Consider the following 19,165-nt stretch of genomic DNA (forward strand, 5'->3'; position numbering starts at 1 on the left):
GTCATTTTCATTTATACAAGCTATTAATAGACAAAATGGAAAAAAAAAAAAAAACTCAGGGGGTGGGTGGGTACGGACCAGTTAATCTAGAAAACTAGGCTAAGTGAAATTAAACATCCTGTAAATTCTTAATCCAGGGTTTCTCTTACGCTGACTGTTGTACTCTGTGTATTTCACTTCTCAACTAGATTGTAGGTCCTCAGTGCAGCATTTTAAATGGTATTCTCTGACTGCAATGCTGCCCTGCCTGGGGAAGAGGTGGCACCATTACAGGGGGCCAGTGTGATGACCTGGAGCCCTGGGGGTACATCAAACGTTCAGGGGATGTTAGTCTGGGGTGTTAGTGGTGGTACAGCAATTACACCAACACATGTGTGGTATAAAACAGGGTTAATAACATCCTCTCCCATAGATGTATTGAAACACCCCAGAAACAGCACCTAATAGGTACCATATATCGGTAATTCTCACTATGAGCAGCCTGGACAAATGATGCCCCAAACAGGCACATCTTCAAAACACTCCCTTCCCCTGAGAAGCTCTGTCTTAAACCATCTGTGTGGAAGGACCAGAGGTCTTTTGTCTGTATGTTTGTTTTAAATGTTCAATTCATCATGAAATGATACTTTTGAAAAGTTCAATTAAAAAAGGGATTCCTAGAGCAATAAAATTAACAAAGACATATAAAATACAATTGGGACAAAATACCTGTCCCCATTAAAGAGACCTTAGAAATCTTCTAAAGGCCATCCCACTCCTCTTACAGGTGTCAGAACAAAGTGCCTTGCTCACAGCCACAGCACAGCTCGGCAGCACTGCCGCCAGAGGACGCAGCTCATTCTTTTGGGACACAGAAGCTGGTCCTCGTGACAGCCCATGGTCCTGCCCAACTCTACTTCTCATCCGTCCATCAATCAGAAGGACAAGGCACACCAGGGTGAGGCAAATGAAGCCCTTGCCCTGGGTGTGAAATGTAAGGAGTTGCCCCAAACTCTTGCATGAAGATAAGTAATTCAATGCAATATTTTTTATAGGCAAGGCTATGCTGTGATAACAAATTACCAAAACCTCAGTGGCTTAACCCATTTCAATCAAGTCCAACACAAGTTGAGTTGCCCTCCTCCATCTTACTGGGTGCCATTTGGAACATGTGGCCTGAGAGATCACGGTGGGAGGGAAAAAGGAAAATGGGGGAGACACACTACCTCTTCACTGTTTGACTCAGAAGTAATGCTACTAATTCTACTCGCATTTCCTTGGCCAGAATTAATTACATATTCCTATCCTAATTGCCAGGGCACTAGGAAAAGTACATAATCACATCTATTATGTAGAAAATCATAGATATTTGGTGACTACTAAGAGCTTCTGCTTGATTTTGGGGGAAAAATTATATCTATACATTTCATCTTATACCAAAAAACCCCCACAAAAATCCAGAATTTTAGACAGGATTTAGACAGGATGTAAAGGCAGGACTGGTAACAGTGCTAAGCTGAGCAATATTGGAGCCTGAGGCAAAAGACAAAATCAGTAATGCTGTCTTTATTTAAAATTTTTCTATTTTGTTCAGCACATTTGATTGCATTAATTTTGCAGAGGGGGGTCACAGGTCAGGGGATTCAGAAACAGTTGATGTCAGGAGTCATTACAGAGATGCTGTGGCTTGGGCAAGCCACATTTAGTTACTGGCTAAAATAACTGTGCAGCCAGGTGAAGGAGAGAAGGGGTTTCAGAGGGCACCCCAACACAAAATCCCTGTGTCCCCTCCATTCTAAGCCTTTACTCATTGGAAGATATATGGTCAATTTAGTAATATCTTTCCAGAAGGAGAAAAACGGCTGGTAAGCGTCTTCTGACACCATCTATAAGAAAGATTTCACCTAGATTTCAAAAAAGAAAATAACATGTGGAACCAAAAAAAGGGGAGGCTCTTAAAATGTAGGCAATACGGTAAAAATGTTTTGCTTTAAGATTCCCAGGCAGTAAAGTCTGCACTCCAACAAAACAAACTCGGAGAACAAATGCATCTTATTAATGAATGATCGGGCATATTTACTCAAATCAACTGACAAAGGGACGTATTCTAACAATTACTAGACGCAACCTGTCAACCATGACAGGCCTCAGGCAAAGCATGCAGTGTGAGAAATAACACAGCGGCTTCCTCATTCTGAGTCGCTCCCAGGAGGGCCCTCCCAGTGGCTCCCCGACTTCCCTTCCCAGTTCTCCATCTCTCCTTTCAAAACCAGTTCTCAGCAAACGGAGTGATTTGCATGCCTTGCCAAATGATCACTGTGACGGATTAAAATAGTAAGCGGAAGAGATGAAAATTCAATGACAGCTGGGGAGTCATTCTGAGTGGGTAAGGGTGGGCTTTATACCACCTCACATAGGCTGAAGGCCCACCCTTTTCCACACCTAACCAGTGTTTCCAGCATTTAGTGGAATGATGCAGCCAGTCTCCCTGAGGCTCCTGAAATCCTCCCGCAGGCAGCCGGTCAGAAAACGGCCAAAGCGAGAAATTCCACACCTGCGGGGCAGGGATGGCCACTGGGTTTTTGAACCCAGGTGCGGTCCCCCGCAGAGCATTGCAACCTTCTGTCGAGAAAGCACTGCGATGGGACCGGGAGTGTCTTCAGTCTGGCTCCATTATGCACTGGAGAGCCGGGAGGAGGAGAAGACAAACCCACCAGAAACCCACCCCTCTGAACCACGGCGCCACCCTGACTGTAGGACATTTACACAAGCAGATGGGGAAACAGGGAAGGTGGCTGAACCAGGGTTCCTTCTGGCTGGGTGGGGGGCACCGCCTAAGGGGCGGCCCTGAAGTGGGCTCACCCTCCTCCCCAGGAGAGAACTGGGCGAATCTCCGCACCTGGACAGGAGCGAAGGCCATCTCCTCATTCCCAAAGCGACCTGTGTCCCATTCTCTCGAGTGGCCTCCCCGCACCACTGATCAAGGGGAGCAGCAGAGCTGACGTCAGCATTCAGGGCGCTCGAGTAACTTTCAGGGCCACCCTGTCCTCAGAACGTATAGAGCAGGAGGGGAGGCGACTCCCCACGAAGCACTCCCCTTGCTTCCAGCCACACGGGTGGGGGGTGGGGGGGGAGGGTCAGGGTTGCGCCATCCCGGGCCCACCTGGGGGGGGGGGAACATACCGCCACCCGGGAGAACGCCCCACCCGCCCTCGGGCCAGATGCGCAACACGGTGGCGGAGACCACGGCAGCACGTGGAGGCCTCGCCCGGGGTTTACCGCCCTCTCCCCCACCATTTATTTCTTCCGCAGTCTTAGGAACCCCGCGTTTCCCGCGGCGCCGGGTTGCTGACTCAGCGCCCGACACGTACCCGGGTTCCCTTGGTGAACCTGAAAAAGCCGGGTGGGTGGGGTATGGCGAGAGGGGGCTGAAAACGCGCCGTCGGCCCGCAACACGGACCACTCTCAGCGCGCACGCAGGGCCGCACGCCGGCCGGGAGGGCCCGGGGCCGCGGGCTCCCGAGAAGCACGTGCGGGTCGGCGCGCATCCCACCGAGACCCGCGCTTCCGCCGCCGCCGCCGGGTCTGCGGGGCACGGGGCGCGTGTGCGTGTTTCAGGGGGTCGCGCGTACACAGACACTGGGGGACCGCTCGGGTCGCAAATCATCTCGGGGGGCGTCCCGCGCCGCCGCGGCCGCAGGGGTCGGGAGCCGCTCCCCGCCCCCCCCCCGCGGCGGGCGACCGTGCGCAGCGGCCCGGGGGCGGCGGCGGGGGGAGCGCGCGGCCCGCCGTGCACTTCCTGCTCGCGGCACGCCGCCGTCCACCGCCCGCGCTCCGCCAGCCCGCGCCCGTGCCAAGCCCGGCCCTCCGCTGACCCCCTCGGGCCCGGGGCGGCGGCGCGGCGGCGGGACGGGGCGGGCGCCTGCCCCCCGCTTCCCCGCGGGCTCCCGCGCGCCCTCCGGCCGGCAGGGCGGCCGCCAGAACTCGTGCTCGCCGCCGAGCCTCGGGGCTCGCGCTTGCACCTCCTCTTCCCCTCCTCCCCCTCCCTCTCGCCCAGAAAGGAGGACGGACCTAGTTCCAGGCTGCGGGCTGGTTTATTCTGCGGCCGAGGGTTATACTGATAGCCGAACCGTCTCGCTCGCGCCAGATTTTCCACTTAGGCACGGGCGTAGGAGGGGCTGCTTTCCACAGTGGCCTGTTTAATTGCACCTGCCTTTCAGGTTACCTCTGGGAATCTGTGGCAGGAGCCGAGAGGGTGGAAAATGTTGCTTCGCTTTGCAAAAGGAGGAAAACTTTGTCACCCCGCGGGAGACCTCTGCCACGCGTAGCCCGGCGAGAGACCAGACCCAGGACAGCCTTTGGCTTTGAGTTCGCATCCGAAGAGCCCGTAGGAGGAAGCGGACACGTGAACTCGGCGCTCCCACCGGCCGCCACCCCTGCTCCACCTTCCCTCCCCGCGGAAGTCCCCACGCGGTGGCTTCAGGGTGGAAGGACAGTCGACAGAGCGCGCGGCTCGCGGCCGACGGCAGGGGCCGGGCTGGGAAGGAGAGGACCGAATTCCAGGAACGAGTCACCCGGAATTAACTTCTGGTTAAAGTTATGGGAAGCGCGGCCATGGACACCAAGAAGAAGAAAGATGTTTCCAGCCCCGGCGGGAGCAGCGGCAAGAAAAACAGCAGCCAGAAGCGGCGATCGCTGCGAGTGCAGATCCCGGTGAGTCCCACCCCGCCGCCCCCGGCCCCCAGCCCTCGCGCTGCTCGGACCCGGCGCGGAAGCGGTTAACGCGGGACGCCCCGCGCGCGCGCGGCGTGCCCCTCCTGTCACTTCGGGCTCGGGGAAGGGTGGAGGCGCAGGGCGGAGCTGGGCCGCCGTGCCGGGCTCCATCTCTCTCCCCACCCGCGTGCCCCCGGGGCTCGGCGACCGTCTGCGGCGGGGACGGGGGCCGCGGGGCCGGCTGGGCGTAGCCCAGGATCGCGCCCGGTGCGGGTGCTGGGGGCGGCGCGTAGTGTTGTTTTGTTGAAAGAGGACAGTGTGGACTGCGCTCCGGGGAGGAGGAGCCGCGCGCCGCTGCCGGGGACTGAGGGGAGGGGCGGTGGGTGGGGACAGCGGGGGAGGTGGGGTTGGCTGTGTAGCTCTGCTCAGATGGACCCCCCACCCCCGCTCCTCAGTTTCCCTTGGATGACTCTGGGCCGGGGGCTGGAGACTCCTCTGCACCGACCCCTTTGCCTGACCCTGGGAGCACATTTCAGGCATCTGGGGGCTCGGGACTCCCTAAGGCGTGCAGGGCCCTCGCGAACTTCAGCCCTGGCCACGGCGGCAGCCGGGCCCGGACTTTGGTGACATCGATCGGTCAGCGGCTTGACTTTGTCCAGCTGGAGGGAGCGGCGGGCGGGGTCGTGCGCCCACCCTGCGGTTTGCCTGCCCAGGTGGTCCGCGCCCCCACTCCGCGCGCCCCTGCCCGCAGCCTTACCTAGCCTGCACGTGGTGGCAGGGTCAGGTGCTGGGACACGCGGGGCAGTCCTTACCCGCACCAACTGGGTCACACCCCCAGCCTTCATCAACCAAGGAAATGTTTGCGCGCGCGCGCGCGCGGGACACACACACACACACACACACACACACACACACGCCCTCCATGGAAAATGCAGTTTTGATCAGGGATGAGGGTCCTGGGCACAGGTTGGGGGTGCGCAGTGAGTCCCACCCTCCAGGGCTGCCTGTGACACCTTGTTAAAGACACCTCCTTAAAGCTAATCCTCCCGGACAGCAGTGGGGCCTGGGGTAGAGCAGCTGGCCACCCACTTTCTGCTGGGAACCCCCTTAGGCGCTTCGTTCCTGTGTCTGTTGGTTGCAGCTCCTACTTCCCAGGCCTGTGTGCAAACACTGGCCAAGAAGGGTGGGGCCCACTCCCCCACCCCCCACCCCCACCCCCACCCCCAGACATCTGATGGGTACTTCAGGGAGCAGCCCCAAGTTGGGAAGGGTGGCCAGCCCTCCCTGGCAGGGGGAAGCTCAGGGAGCAGGTGATGAGCCACATATGCAGGAATAAGCATTCCTTTGAATACACATTCTATTGGAAAATGAGGTATTCCTGTTTGCATTGCTAACATGAGACATTTAAAGGCGTATTTGTAAATGAAAAGTTAGACACGGGTACTCCAAACCTCCCTCCAGCGGTCGTGACTTGGCTGAGCCTTTTAATCACTCAGCTTCTCCCATTTGTCAAACAGGTAATAATTCTGCCTTGCCTACAAAGTAACTCGCGAGAAAGCTCCTACAAATGTAAAGTGTTACATGAGTGTATGGCTATTACATCGACATCAGAGCACCTAATTTAAAAGAAAGAGAAAAGAAAATGACCCTGTCCAGTGCCCAGGCCATATGGTGTTCAGGTTGATTGGTAAGGCTGGTCTCAAATAGGAGTATGCGTGTGAGGTGCGCTCCAGAGGTGGTGTAGGGCAAAATGCCGAACCCCAAAAGGGACTGAGCGGCCAGACTGTGAAAGTGGAAAAGCCACGATATAGTTGGAATACTCCAACTTCCTGCTGCTGCTGCTGACTTTGGCTGCTGTAGACAATGTTCTTGGCAAGATGCAGCCCTTACAGAAAATACTGTTCACTCAATTATTCCATGACATGTGTGCCCCGCTGCTTGATGGTGAGATCCAGAGGGGAACGAGAGGGACTCTGTCTCCACCTTCACAGGGCTTGCATTTGCTGCGGGGACCAGGGGGTCTTCTCATTAACCAACTAGTAATGACTTGTTGAGCCGTGTGCTGGGCTAGGTGAGAGTTACACTCTAACTGGGGAAGTACGGCATGCAGACACGTTAGCCGTTGACCCAAGGGCACAAGACGACTGGTGTAGGCAGTCCCTGCTTTCAGAGGGGAGAGATGGCAGTCATTGACATGTTCAGAGACACATTAGACCCAGAGGTGGCAGGCAGGACAGAGACATGTCAGGGGCGTGGCGGTGGAGGAGGGGTGTGTGGCGGTTAGCCCTGCCAGGGAACCAGCTTGAGCACACCCATGGAGTCAGGGAGCTGGAGGACTGCTTCCAGGTCAGTGAAGAGCCCCTTTTCATGGAAGAAAGGGTTTGAGAAATCAAGGTAATCAGAAATACATTGAGACCAGGTCAAGGAGCGCCTTGAAGTTGGATTGCATGATTTAGCAAATAAAAATACTAAATGCCCAGTTAAATTAGAATTTTAAACAATGAACAACTTTTTAGTATGTGAAAGTGCCAAGCACCATTTGCAATTAACTTATACTAAAAACCTATCCATTATTACCTGAAATCCCAGTTTAACTGGCGTCCTGTATCTTCTCTGGCAGCTCTCCCTGGAAGGTAGGCCCAGGTGTGAGGGTGCCCCCTGACGCCACTGGGAAGCTGCAGTAGATGGTGTTGGTGCCCTGCCCGGTGTGCCCATCGCCCACCCAGCGTTCTCCTCAGCCTTGCTGAACAGCTCCGCTCCACACCACAGCTCCTCTCCCTGTCTTTCTTGCTCCAGAAGGAACCCTCCTGAATAGTGGCAGTTTGCTCAGCCTGAATACAGGCTGGGCTGGAAGTACTGGAACTGGGATGATACCCTCAGGGGCAACCCTCAGCCAAGGAGGGATGCAGGTGGGACAGTTCCCCAGCCTCCCCATTCCTGGGGCCGGGGCCAGTTCTGGCATGGGTTCTGCAGGTTGCATCAGAGGGTCCCAGCAGGGCCCAGCCCCGGTGGTCCTCAGTGGTGGTCCGATCGTTAATGCACCCTTTCTGGCTGGTCTGGCTTCCGTGCCTCACTTCCCCCGCTCCCTGGGATAAACAACTGAATCTAAGTCATTATCTCACTGTTCTGGGGTGGAAGGGGGGTAATTTAAACTAAGAAGTAATTCAAGGTGATGAAAACAACACTTTGTGAGCACTAGCCTCGTGGCCCCTACACCAGGACATTCGGGATTCTAAAGAGTGGCTCCTGGAAGACGTTGTGGCCTGGCAGTCCTGTGGGTGGGGTCATTTGGTAGCGTCCAGGGACACCCACAGTGATGAGGCCTCCTGGGACCTCTAGTGTCCAAGCAGCTTGTCTTTTTACTGAATTGGGTTATGTCCCTTTTGGACCCGGTTGGACTCAGTCTCCACCCCCAGATCTTGTACATAAACAGAACCATGACCAAGCATCTTGGGGGCAGTCATTGCACACCTTCATCCTAGGCTCTGATTATGTTTAACCATCTTCACCCTGCCTTCCTGCCAGCGGCACCTACTGTGCCCTGAGACACCAGGAAAGAGAAATCAGTTTTAGGGGATACGCTAGGGGCTTGGGTGACAGCGGGTCGTGGAGTCCCAGAGTTACTAACTACAGTAATTTATTAATTGACATATTGAAGGGAGAATGGCCCTTGGGCCTAACAGAGGGTGTAGCCTTGCTTGATTTTAGTCCTAGTTTGGACCACCTTTATGGGAAACCCTCTCAGATCTTGTCGGGTGAAAGAGGAGCGAGAGGAGAGGAAGAGGAAAGCTTGAGCGCAGGTTCCTTTGGGATTGCACTGGGCCTTTAGGAGCCGCAAGACGGGCGTTGTGTTCAGAGTCGTGGAGGGCTGGCACCTCGCCCGGGTTCCCTTCCCGCAGCCTTCATCCCTAACGTGAGGCAGGAATAGTAGTTGAGGTGGTGGGAATGCTTCTAGAAAATACCTCATTAGAAGCCTAGCTGTGCCTGGCAATCCGCCAGCACCTTGCCAGAGAAGCCACTGCTGGCAGGAAGCATGTTCTTTCCAACTTTTTGTCGGAGAAAAATCGTTTTCCCTGTTAACGCTGAAGTTTATGTATCTCAGGCATGTTTTAGTTGATGGGTCTTTGACCGGACTGTGGGTCTCTGGAATTGTTCACAAGCCAATGACAGAGCAGGAGGCCAAGGGGGCAGGGAGGGCTTTGGAGAGAAGGGCCCGCACGGGAGCCCAGGGGGATACTGAGGCAGCTGGAGGAGGCCAGCCTCCATGTGAGGCAGTGGCCCGATATTTACTGCTGACAGAATGCACAAGTCCCCAGGCCTCTTGGGAGAGGTGCTCCAGAAATCCTGCACAGTCCCTGGAGACCACCTAAAAATAGAGCCAGGGGCAGCTGGCCGGTCACAGAAGGTTGTGGAGACACAGCTCGGCTCGGGCCTGCCATTAGGGATGCCTTTGCCTGTGGTGTCTCTGGAGGGAAGCCTCGAGCTGCTTGAAGCCCTGCGTCCTTCACTTTGGCAATGGGCCCGTGACCAGTAGCCTCCATCCAATCAGATCCACTCCGCTTGGGCAGTGCATGAAGGAGGGGGTGTCGCCCGGATGCGGGTGGGGATGGGAGCTGCCCTTCAGCCCCAGGGACTAGAGGACCCTGTGACAGCAGTGCTCACTGCCCAACACACCATCGAAACACCCTGGACTGAAGCCTGGGTGAAGGGAAAGGGGGTGCCATGTGGCACAGTGGGGGAGTGGGGGTGATGTCAGTTTTGACCTTGGCCTTGACCTTAGTCAGTTTGTACCACCTTAAGCAAAATTTGTTCAGTTAGGGTTTAGGGCAGTGTTTTTCAAAGTGCAGTTTGTGGACCAGCTTAATTAGAACCACCCGGTGTTTGTTTAAAATGTAAAATCCTAGGTCTCAGCCCAGAACTGCTGAATCAGAGTCTCTGGGGAGTGGGACCCATGGTTCTTTGTTTCAGTTCTCCAGGTGACTCTTATGCCTACAGGGGTTTAAAAAAACAACTGATTTCCAACTTTCTCAGTGTAACACTGATCCGTTCTCCTGCCCGTGAGTTATTCTTTCTGTCCATCAATCTGTCCATCCACCCATCTAAGTATCCATGTATCTATCCATCTGTCCATCTGTCTATCATCTGCCCTTTTTCAGCTGTCATTGAGAAGAGACATCCTTGGATGCTGACCGTAGAACAAAGGCAGAATATTTCTGGCTCCCAAATAAAGATGACTGTCCAGTTAGGCCCCCAGCCCAAGTAACCCAGTGTGGTCCAGCCTGTTAGGCCTCCCTGTAGTGTTTCTCAACTCAGCCCTTCCGTGGTTTGGTGCATCTTGTGTGCCCTGAGCACAGGCTCTTAAAGGGCCCAGAGTATGATACTGGGACCTTCAGGCGTCAAGGTACTCAGTGATGGAGGCCCTGGGACTGTCCTGTAGCTCCGGGGTTTATGAACGAGGCCTGGATGCCTCTCTACAGCTCGCAGAGTGTGAGCACGGCTGACCGGTGCGTGGGCTTTCTGCAGCGTGGGCATAGCACACTGGCTGAATACCAGTTAAACACCACCCAACGCTGGGCCTGGGGGTGGGGGATGGCAGGCAGAGAATGGATATAGGGGTCCCCTTTCTTGAAGACTTGACCCTGGAGATCATGCACAGACCGCCGTGGACCAGCCCACCTAGTGACGTAGGCAGGGCATGCACAGAACACACACAGAGTCATGTCCAGTGACTTAGGGCGTATGCTCGGGCCAGATTCCCTGTCTCATCCTCTTGTCCCCACTTTACAGGTGGCCCAGCTGAGAACAAGTATGTTCCCTGCTCCGTGGCTGGGTGACACTTTATCCAAGTCTAGCCTCTGCTGCCCTGGTCTCACTCTCTCCCAGTACCTGTTTGTGAAGGGTCCAAGATACTCGTGTAAACCAGGCTCTGAACACTGCACAGTGGCCCAATGTTGAAGGGGACCATTTAGATCCTGAGTCATTACTGCATCAAAAGGACGTCGCTAGGACTGTGGTTCCGGAAGCAGAAGCAGCAGCCTGGTACAGTGTGTGTTCAGTATTGTGTCTTTCCACACATCATGAACTCATTGTGGTTCTCAGTGCTTCACAAGTATCTTTCCCTGCCTGTTTTCTTTGAACTGCCCTCCGGCCATAAAACCCAGCAACACTATATTCTACTGCTGGTCTGCACTCAGGGGTTTCCCTTCAGACCAAAGTTTGACTCAGGAAAGAACTTGGAAGCATGTCTTACTTGCCAAGGGCTTTTCACCTGCTCAGACATCATTCACTTAACTTCTCCCTCAGCCTGGCCTCTGAAACCATCCAGACAAGTAAATGTGCTCTTAAATGATGCTGTTTCTTGACTGTTCTCTTCAACTTTTTCCATCTTGATATATTCAGTTCACTGCCAGCGATGTCTGTTTCTGGGCACTATTTCTCTCTTATGGGGCTACTCAGGTCACTAAACAGGCCACAGACCCTCGGAAGAGCTGGGTTAGAATCTGGCCCTCTTTTCTCCCAATCTCCTCCATCCACCACCCTCTGAGCCCAAACAGTGAAAGCCTGTGATTCGCACTTCTTTCCAGACAGTGGACCAGCCGGTCTTGATATCCCAGGGCAGGGGACCAAATGTCAGTGTGTGGTCAGCGTCTTTAAAATGTGGGACAGAGGCCAATGAAGTGCTGAGCAGCCGGGTTGAGACAGTCCTTAATTTGCTTGGTCAATTGACCGCGACCTTGCTGTCAGACAGGCAGAGGAGCCACATGGGAGTGAAGCTACGTCCCCAAGGTGTAACCACAGGGAATCCTTAGAGAGACCCACTGCACGGTGTGTGCGACTGAGCCAGAGGAAACGGTTGGGGGCTAACCAGCCGGGCTTCCCCTCCGGTGGTGGAAGGCTTCTCGCGTGTACCTGGTTCAGCCCTGCGTTGGAATGGTTAACTTGAACCTCTCTCATCTCTTTCTTCCTCTACCTCCTTTGAAAATAATTTGATCCCCAACCTTTCCTTCCTGTTGACAGGAAGCCCTTCTCTGCCAGCTCATAGCTTGTCACAGACCAATAAGATATCCGGGCTTTGGGGCTTCTGCCAGAGCCTGTGTGTTTTGATATACTCTGACCTGGCAGCGAAGTCGCTGATGAATGTACAACAAAGACCAATTTGCTCTTGGTCACCCCAGGAGGCCAGCCTTTTTTCCATGCGGCGAGGCCAGGTCCTCGCTGTGGGAGCCGTGCAGCCCTGCCAGCCTCCTGCGGGGGCCCAGTGGGGACTCGGTGCAGGCACTGGGGTGACCTCTGCTGCTGCTGGGGGGCCAGGAGGAGGACGTGACGAGGCTGGATTTTAGGAAGTGGGGCCCCAACCTCTCAGCTTGTAAAGAGATGGAGAGCTAGGTTGCTGGGACCGTATTGACAGTTGGGCACCTTTAGAGCTGGGACTTTCGCACCTGTCAGCTGGTTTATGTCAGTTTCCCAGGTACTGTGCTAGGGGTTGAGGATACAGAGGTGAACAGGGTTACGGGCTGTATTGTGTCCCCAAAAGCTATGGTGAAGTCCTAACCTCTGGTACCTGTGCATGAGATCTTATTTGGAAATAGGGTCTTTGCAGATGTGATCAAGTTACTGTGAGGTTAGGCTGGGCCCCTAATCCAGCATGACCGGCGTCCTTATAAAAAGTGGGAAATTTGGATACAGAAACACAGAGGGAAGATCAGGTGAAGACAGAGGCAGAGCCTAGAATGATGCTGTTCCAGGCCAAGGAACCCCGGGGCTACTAGAGGCTGGAAGAAGCAAGGGAGGACCCTCCCCTGGAGGCTTCCACGGGAGCTTGGCCCTGCCGACACCTCGGTTGCAGGCTCTGGCCTCCAGAACTGTGAGAGAATTTCTGTAGGTTTAAATACACAGTTTGTTTGTGGTGCTGTGTTACATGGGCCGTGGGGACCTCATACAACAGGGTCCCTGCCTTCACAGCACAGCACAGCTGGGGACAGTGGTCACTCTGCTGTCATCCCCAGGCCCTATTCTCGTCCACAGGACATTGTGTGACGAGCACCTACCCCATGGCGCTTTCTTCCTCCCAGCAATTCAGATGCTGCTCGATGGGTAGTCTCACTTGTGATCGATGTTATTGGTGATCCGATCCTCTGGGACGGGACGTTGTCATCAGGTTTAGCTAATGCCGACAGAGCACTCGCTGTGTGCCAGGTGTGTGCTTTCATGTAAGCTGTCTGTCCATCTCCTGATACCCCTGCGAGATGCCGTGGTTGTTTTCAGTGTTCGTATCCTTGTCCTAGAGAAAGAGCTCCAGGCCGTCCACAGCTCCCAGCTCTTCTCATCCAACCTGCCCAGAAAGCTCTGTTGTGTTTAATCGGGTTTTGATGTCTCTGCCCTGCCCCAGCCCCAGCGTTTGGATGCCCGTGAATGGTCCAGGCAGCCTGCGGTGGAAGGCAGGACTGCTGGGCAGGACAGACAGCACCCCGTGATGCACACACGGAAAATGAAATATCTGGTCTGGCAAATATCTGGTTTGCCCTTGGGGTTGACTGGGTCTTTATTTGCTCCCTTTTACATGAAAGACATTGAAGGCCATTATTTACCCTTCTCATCTCGAAAATAGATAACCTGCCTTTTCTAATTTCATAGGTCTTATTCTCTAGTGCCTTTTCATTTTTGTTTTTTTAAATAATTGAATATTAGAATAAACACCAAAACCAGCAACCAAGAAGTCCTATGCTGGGTCCTCTGTCAAATGCCTGCAGGGCTACTTCTTGCTAAGGTACCAAACATTCCCCAGAAGCCCTTTGTGCACCAGGCACTGGGCAAGGCTGAGAGTAAAGCTGTAACCAGGACGGGCACGGCCCCCACCCATACAAGGCGTAGCGTCTGCAAGGGAGCGGTGGGCACAAGTCACCTCATTGGTTCACTTTTGCTACCAAACACCCCAAAACACAGTGACTTAAAACAACAAACATTTATCTTCCTCAAATATGTATATAATAATTAATATTATAGAATAATCGATATGTTAATCTTATTACTATGTAGTTACGTACTATAATTATATGGTACAGTTATATACAATTATATATAACATGTAAATTATACATAACATATAATATATGCAAATGTATGTAACTAGATAGTATATTACACAGTGTATTATAATACATTATATATTATAATTATGACGTTAATTATAATTGTTAATTAAATATTACTTTATAATGATATACTTATTACTATGTATGTTAAGAGCTTAGACAGGTTGGCATATTATGTAATTATATTATTGGTCAATAATATATTATCATTAGTCATATAATTGCTAGATAGTAATATTCTATGTCATATCTATAAAAAAAAGAGGATTACAATCTAAGGTCTCCATTTGGCTTGGGCACCATGATTGTATGGAAGCTGCTTCGTCCCAAGGTCAGGTGGGCGTGGAGGGCCCCTGAGTGGGGGTGAGGCGCTCCAGTCCTCCCGAGGCTGGTATTTGATAGCCACGCCCCACCCCCATCACTGAGGATGGGTGAGCGTCAGGGGAGCTGCTTTGCCCTTAGGGAGAGGCCAGTGCCAGGAGAACAGAGAGGTAACTTTCACCACTGTTCTTTGCTTGTTAAGTGTATTTAGAGATTTCTGAAATGACCTTGGGGCACAGGTAATAGAATATTCTTGGCTCGGCCGCAGTACCAAGCTGGGTTAAGGGGGGAACCCGGCCAGGAAGCTCCCTGCCAGGTGCAGAAGTGTCCCAGAGCCCGCGTGGTGGCCCCCGGGAGCAGAGAGGGTGGCGGCACGCTGCGGACCACAGAGGAGGCAGCCTCCAGAGTCACATGACTGGCCAGTGGCAAAGCAGGTGGAAAAACTAGGGTTTTCTCCTCGGAGAATGTTGAGAAGAGAGGAAACCCTCTCTGGCAGGCAGGCGTTTGTGGCACAGGTGAGGAGGGCTTCCGGGGAGCCCCGTTCCATCTGCCTGGCCTGCATGGTGCTCTGCAAAGGTGTCTGCACCTCGGATTAGATCAGAAAACGATTTCAAAGCAGCTCTGTTTTGCGCTGGCTCAAATCAAGGCTGTGGGCAGTGGTGAGCGATCATGGCGTCGTTTCAACACAGACCCAGGCTCCAGGCTTGCACTGCCGTCCGCTCCATCCACACCCTTCTTCTCTAGACGTGGAGGCATCAGTTTTCAGGGAAGGTTCAGAGCGCAGCTCCATAGTCTTGGAGTGCGGGCACCACGTCTATGACCATGATAAAATACGGCTTAAAGCCAAATGGACATATTTGGTTATATTCCTTGTTTAATGATGATCTACTTCTGAAATGATCTTTGTTCCCTTCACCTAAAAATTATCCTTAGCCAATGATGCTGTGCCTGTAGCTTTGGTCCTTCAGTGGCGGGGGGAGGAAGGAAAGCCGATGGGGCAGAGGGAGAAGCTGGAGGGTGGAGCAGTCACGACTGACCTCAGCTGACCGCCTGGAACCGGGATGGCCCTTCAGAGCTGTCCCAGATCGGGTGAGCGGGGTCCAGACCTTGTCTCAGTTAGACCGTGTGCTCCTTTGAGGATGGCGTGCACCTACACCTTCACGTCCCAGGCCCGAGAAAACCAGCTCCCAGGCGAACGACCCTCACGCTGATGTTGACAGTGATGGAGAGAAAACGCAGAAGCCAGACAACATAGCAGGAAAGAAGGAAAAAGTGAGTCTCTGAGAATCCACATGTTTAGTTAACTCTGTGAACTAATTCCGAGAAAGCTCGGTGAATCGATTATTTACAAATCTTATGGGAGTCAAATATCGTAAAGAGAAAAGTTTCAGATAAACCGTGCCTTGCTGGTTCAATAAAAGGGTAATTTTCAGCAGTGTTATTGTGTTAGTTGTTTTTTCCCTCCATCGCCTACCCGGGAACGTTATTTGGGTTTTTTGCTCAGGTGAATTGACTAGTAAGGACTTCATAAATCTGCCAGGAGGTATTCTAGATGGCACGATAATCCTTTGACTGGAAACCGGTCTAGCACCTAGACTAACAGAAGATGCCAAGCACAAACAGGGAGGGTGGGCGTGGTGTGCCCAAGGCGAGGCGCTGGCCCCTGTGCTTCACCACCTTCGAACCGTAGGAGGCGGGGGCATCCACCTTCCATGGGGACAAGCTGGACCTCGCTGTCATTTGTACCAGGTGCTCGAGAACAGAATCGTTTGTGCAAGCTGGGAAAACACGAGGGTCTTCACCCGCTCTGTAAAAGGGTAGCGTGATTGGAGGGCCATGAGTTTGGGCATCAGAATTCAAGGTTGCAATTCTCACGCTTTCTTTGCTCCTCTTGGGCTGTTTACTGATGCTTCCTGAGCCACAGTTTCCTCACCTGTAACATGTGGACCACAGTCCTCCCTTTCCCCACAGGGCTGGGGGGAGAATGAGATGAGATCCCTTCGTAAAAGCAAGTAGGTGATGCCCTAGGAATGCTGGTTTCCTCTCCCCTGCAAAGACGCCCGTGGGGAAGACCACCCTAAGAATATAGCTGCGGCCCCCACACCACTCCAGGATTTCTGGGATGGTCCCATGGTAACAGAATTTTTTTCTTTTCAATGGAAGTGATTCTTTAATTGTAAATTCCATGTAGATCCCTCTTTTTCCCGTGTAGTGCTTTGGCTAAATACATTTACAGATTTGTTCCGCAGGTGTCCTTGCTCACAGTGAGATAGTCCAAATGGCCGAGGCCTTGACCCCAGAGTGAAAGCCAATGTGAGCGCCTGCGGCTGAGAGGTGGAGCCTTTAACTGACCGTGGTTGGAAAGGGCCTTTGCCGGGAACGTGAAGGTCTTGGTGGGGGGCGTGGGGGGCTGCTGAGAGTTCGGTGGTGGGTGTGCCCATGGAACCCGGCAGGCTCCACCTGGGCGCGGGACACCCCTGGGGGCTCCCAGAGTCTCTCGCCCTGCCCCCTCCCTCTGCCGCTTTCCTGCAGGGCCCAGGGGAGCTGCTGGCTTGGGTGGGGGGGGGGGGGGGGCGGGGAGGGTGCTCCTCTGAGCTGGAAGGTGACAGCCTAGGAGCAGGTGCTGAGCAGCTGGCCTGCTGCGGTTAATGTGCGTCTGTCCTCACCCCCTTGGGCACCTGCCATTTAGGCTCTCCTGGGGATTTTGCCTCTTGACTCCAGAGAGTGAATGCTGGGGCCTTTGGGGGGGTCTCAGGTGGGGCGGGGGGCTGGGCTCCCTTTTGTGGTGGGACCTACGCCCCCTTCCAGTCAAGGCCTCGGGTGCCGTGGTCCGCTCTCGGGTGGAGTCTGCGCTTCTGTTTCTCAGCCCCGCGAGCTCAGGGATGGACCGGAGCGCGGGAACGCGCGGCAGGAAGGAGGGGAGCGGGGAGGGCCGGCGAGGGCGGGAAAGCCGGGGGACGGAGGAGCCCCAGCGGGGTGCAGGCAGGGAGTGGAACTGGAGGAATGAAGTGTGCTTCTGCGAGGTCCGGTGACCTGTGTCCCAAAGAACGAAGGCGAGACTTTTCAGCCTGTGGTTTTGCCCTCCTACCTCCGCAGGCCGCTCCCGAGAGCAGCTGGCCGTGCTGGGTTCTGCCCGCCGCCTGCCTCCCTGGGCTGGCGGCGCCTCACGGGCTGCTGATGAACGGTCCTCGTTTCGGGAGGGACGGAAGCAGCTGATGGGGAGATGGCGCCTCACTAGGGGCTGGAAGGGCCCTCCCGGGTCTAGCATCCCCGTGATTCTGTGACGCCTGCCGACACCACACGGTGCCCACCCACCTCCTTCTCCCTCCCAGCCCTCCGTCCCCACAGGCAGGGCCAGGGCCACCGTGGAAAGCGTCTTGGGCTGCGTGGCAGACGGGGCGTTCCAGTCCCAATCCCGCGTGCCCCAGCTTTACTGACTTGGGCGAGTCCTGTAAGCCCAGAGTCCGGTCTGCTACGCGAGATGCTGAGACGACTGCCGTCTACGTGAGTGCATCAGTCAACACGCTGAGCCCTGGACCGGGGTGGGGGAGGGGGTACCTCCCCCGGTGCGCTAGCTCCTGCCCTCACCTGGGACAGAAGAGGGTCAGATGGCGTTGGTTTGAAAGGCCCAGAGGATTCCATACAGACCCCAAGGAAGCGGGGTTCCTTCCCCAGCTGGCATCTTTCTACAACAATCCTGAAATGGGACCTGTGAGCAGGAAGCTGGCGGGTCTTGCAGATCTCACAGCACGCCTGCCCAGCGTGGTCCCCAAATAAGAGGGGACATGGGTGTGGGGAGGTGAGTCCACTCAGCTGGTTAGTGGCTGAGTAAGCGCAGGAGAGAAGCACCAGGTGTCACAAGCCCTCAGCTTCTGATGGAGAGAGGACAGCTTGAGGCCGGTGGCCCTCCTGTGCATGAAGCTGGGGTACCCTCAAGCCTCGCCCTGCCAGCCCTGCCAGCAGCTTCCCTTGGTGCATGGGTGAAGATCCTGGAGAAGGGCTTGGCTCCACCTTCAAGGTCAAGATCAAGATTGATTACTGTCCCCTTACTTTTTTTTTTATTTTATTTATTTTATTGGCTGTGTTGGGTCTTTTTTGCTGTGCGTGGGCTTTCTTTTTCGTTGCGGTAAGTGGGGGCTACTCTTTGTTGTGGTGCGTGGGCCCCTCATTGTCGTGGCTTCTCCTGTTGTGGAGCATGGGCTCAGGCACGTGGGCTTCAGTAGTTGCAGCACATGGGCTCAGTAGTTGTGGCTCACGGGCTCTAAAGCGCAGGCCGAATAGCTGTGGCGCATGGGCTTAGCTGCTCCGAGGCATGTGGGATCTTCCTGGAGCAGGGGTGGAACCCGTGTCCCCTGCACTGGCAGGCGGACTCTCAACCACTGCGCCACCTAGGAAGCCCCTTACTTTCTTTTCTTTAGAGAACCACGGGTTTCCAAGGGGGGCGAGCAGCTTCACACACCCTCCGCACACAGCTCTTCCTGCTGGGAGGCTGGGAGGCTGGGATGACACAGTCTCGGGTCTCGCTGGGGGCAACGTCCTGCATCCCCCGCAAGTGCAGCTCAGGACCAGCTGGGTCCGCAGCTCAGGACCAGCTTTGGGGCTGGGTCCGCACGCTCATTGGTACCGTGGGAGAACATCCCAGTGGTGCAGCAATCCTGCCCCTAAGCCAGTGTCCTCGCCCTGCTGGCAGCCTCCAGGGCCTGCTTTTCCTGAATCTGTCCTGTGGCTGATGTGAGAGACACTGGCCGGCGTCCAGTCTCTCCTCAGAGGACGCTGGTTCTCCCAGCTTTCTGTGGTCTGATGCTGAAAACTCCCCCGGGCTGACGGGGGCCAGGGAGAGGCTGGACCTACTGTTTGTGGCCCGGTGTTGCAGGAATAGGGGCCCTCGGGGGAGAGAGGAACAGGGCCCCTCTTCCACTCCCCGGACTCCTCTGGCGAATTTCTGTTCCGTTAGCCTTTCCTCAAAGCGCCCAGTGTGTCCCATGCAGCAGGCGCTCCCTAAACACTATTCTGGCTTCTAATGAGGTGACTTTGGTTTCAAAGGTCAAACCAAATCCATC

General features: G+C 54.6%; 1 protein-coding gene across 6 annotated transcripts in view; it reads left to right on the plus strand.

Annotated features, from left to right (window-relative positions):
• The first annotated feature begins 3,955 nt into the window (after positions 1–3,955).
• PRKAG2 (protein kinase AMP-activated non-catalytic subunit gamma 2) overlaps positions 3,956–19,165 on the plus strand; it is a 274,675-nt gene continuing 259,465 nt past the window's right edge. For 2 of the 6 annotated variants that reach the window (XM_057730691.1, XM_057730692.1), the window contains exon 1: positions 3,956–4,692. In XM_057730691.1, the coding sequence (XP_057586674.1) occupies positions 4,579–4,692 (114 nt within the window). In that variant the 5' untranslated portion in view covers positions 3,956–4,578. The remainder of the gene's footprint in view (positions 4,693–19,165) is intronic. The other 4 variants (XM_057730693.1, XM_057730694.1, XM_057730695.1 and 1 more) reach the window with 4 other exon arrangements.

The sequence above is a fragment of the Hippopotamus amphibius genome, chromosome 4, assembly GCF_030028045.1.
Source record: "Hippopotamus amphibius kiboko isolate mHipAmp2 chromosome 4, mHipAmp2.hap2, whole genome shotgun sequence".
Lineage (NCBI taxonomy): Eukaryota > Metazoa > Chordata > Mammalia > Artiodactyla > Hippopotamidae > Hippopotamus > Hippopotamus amphibius.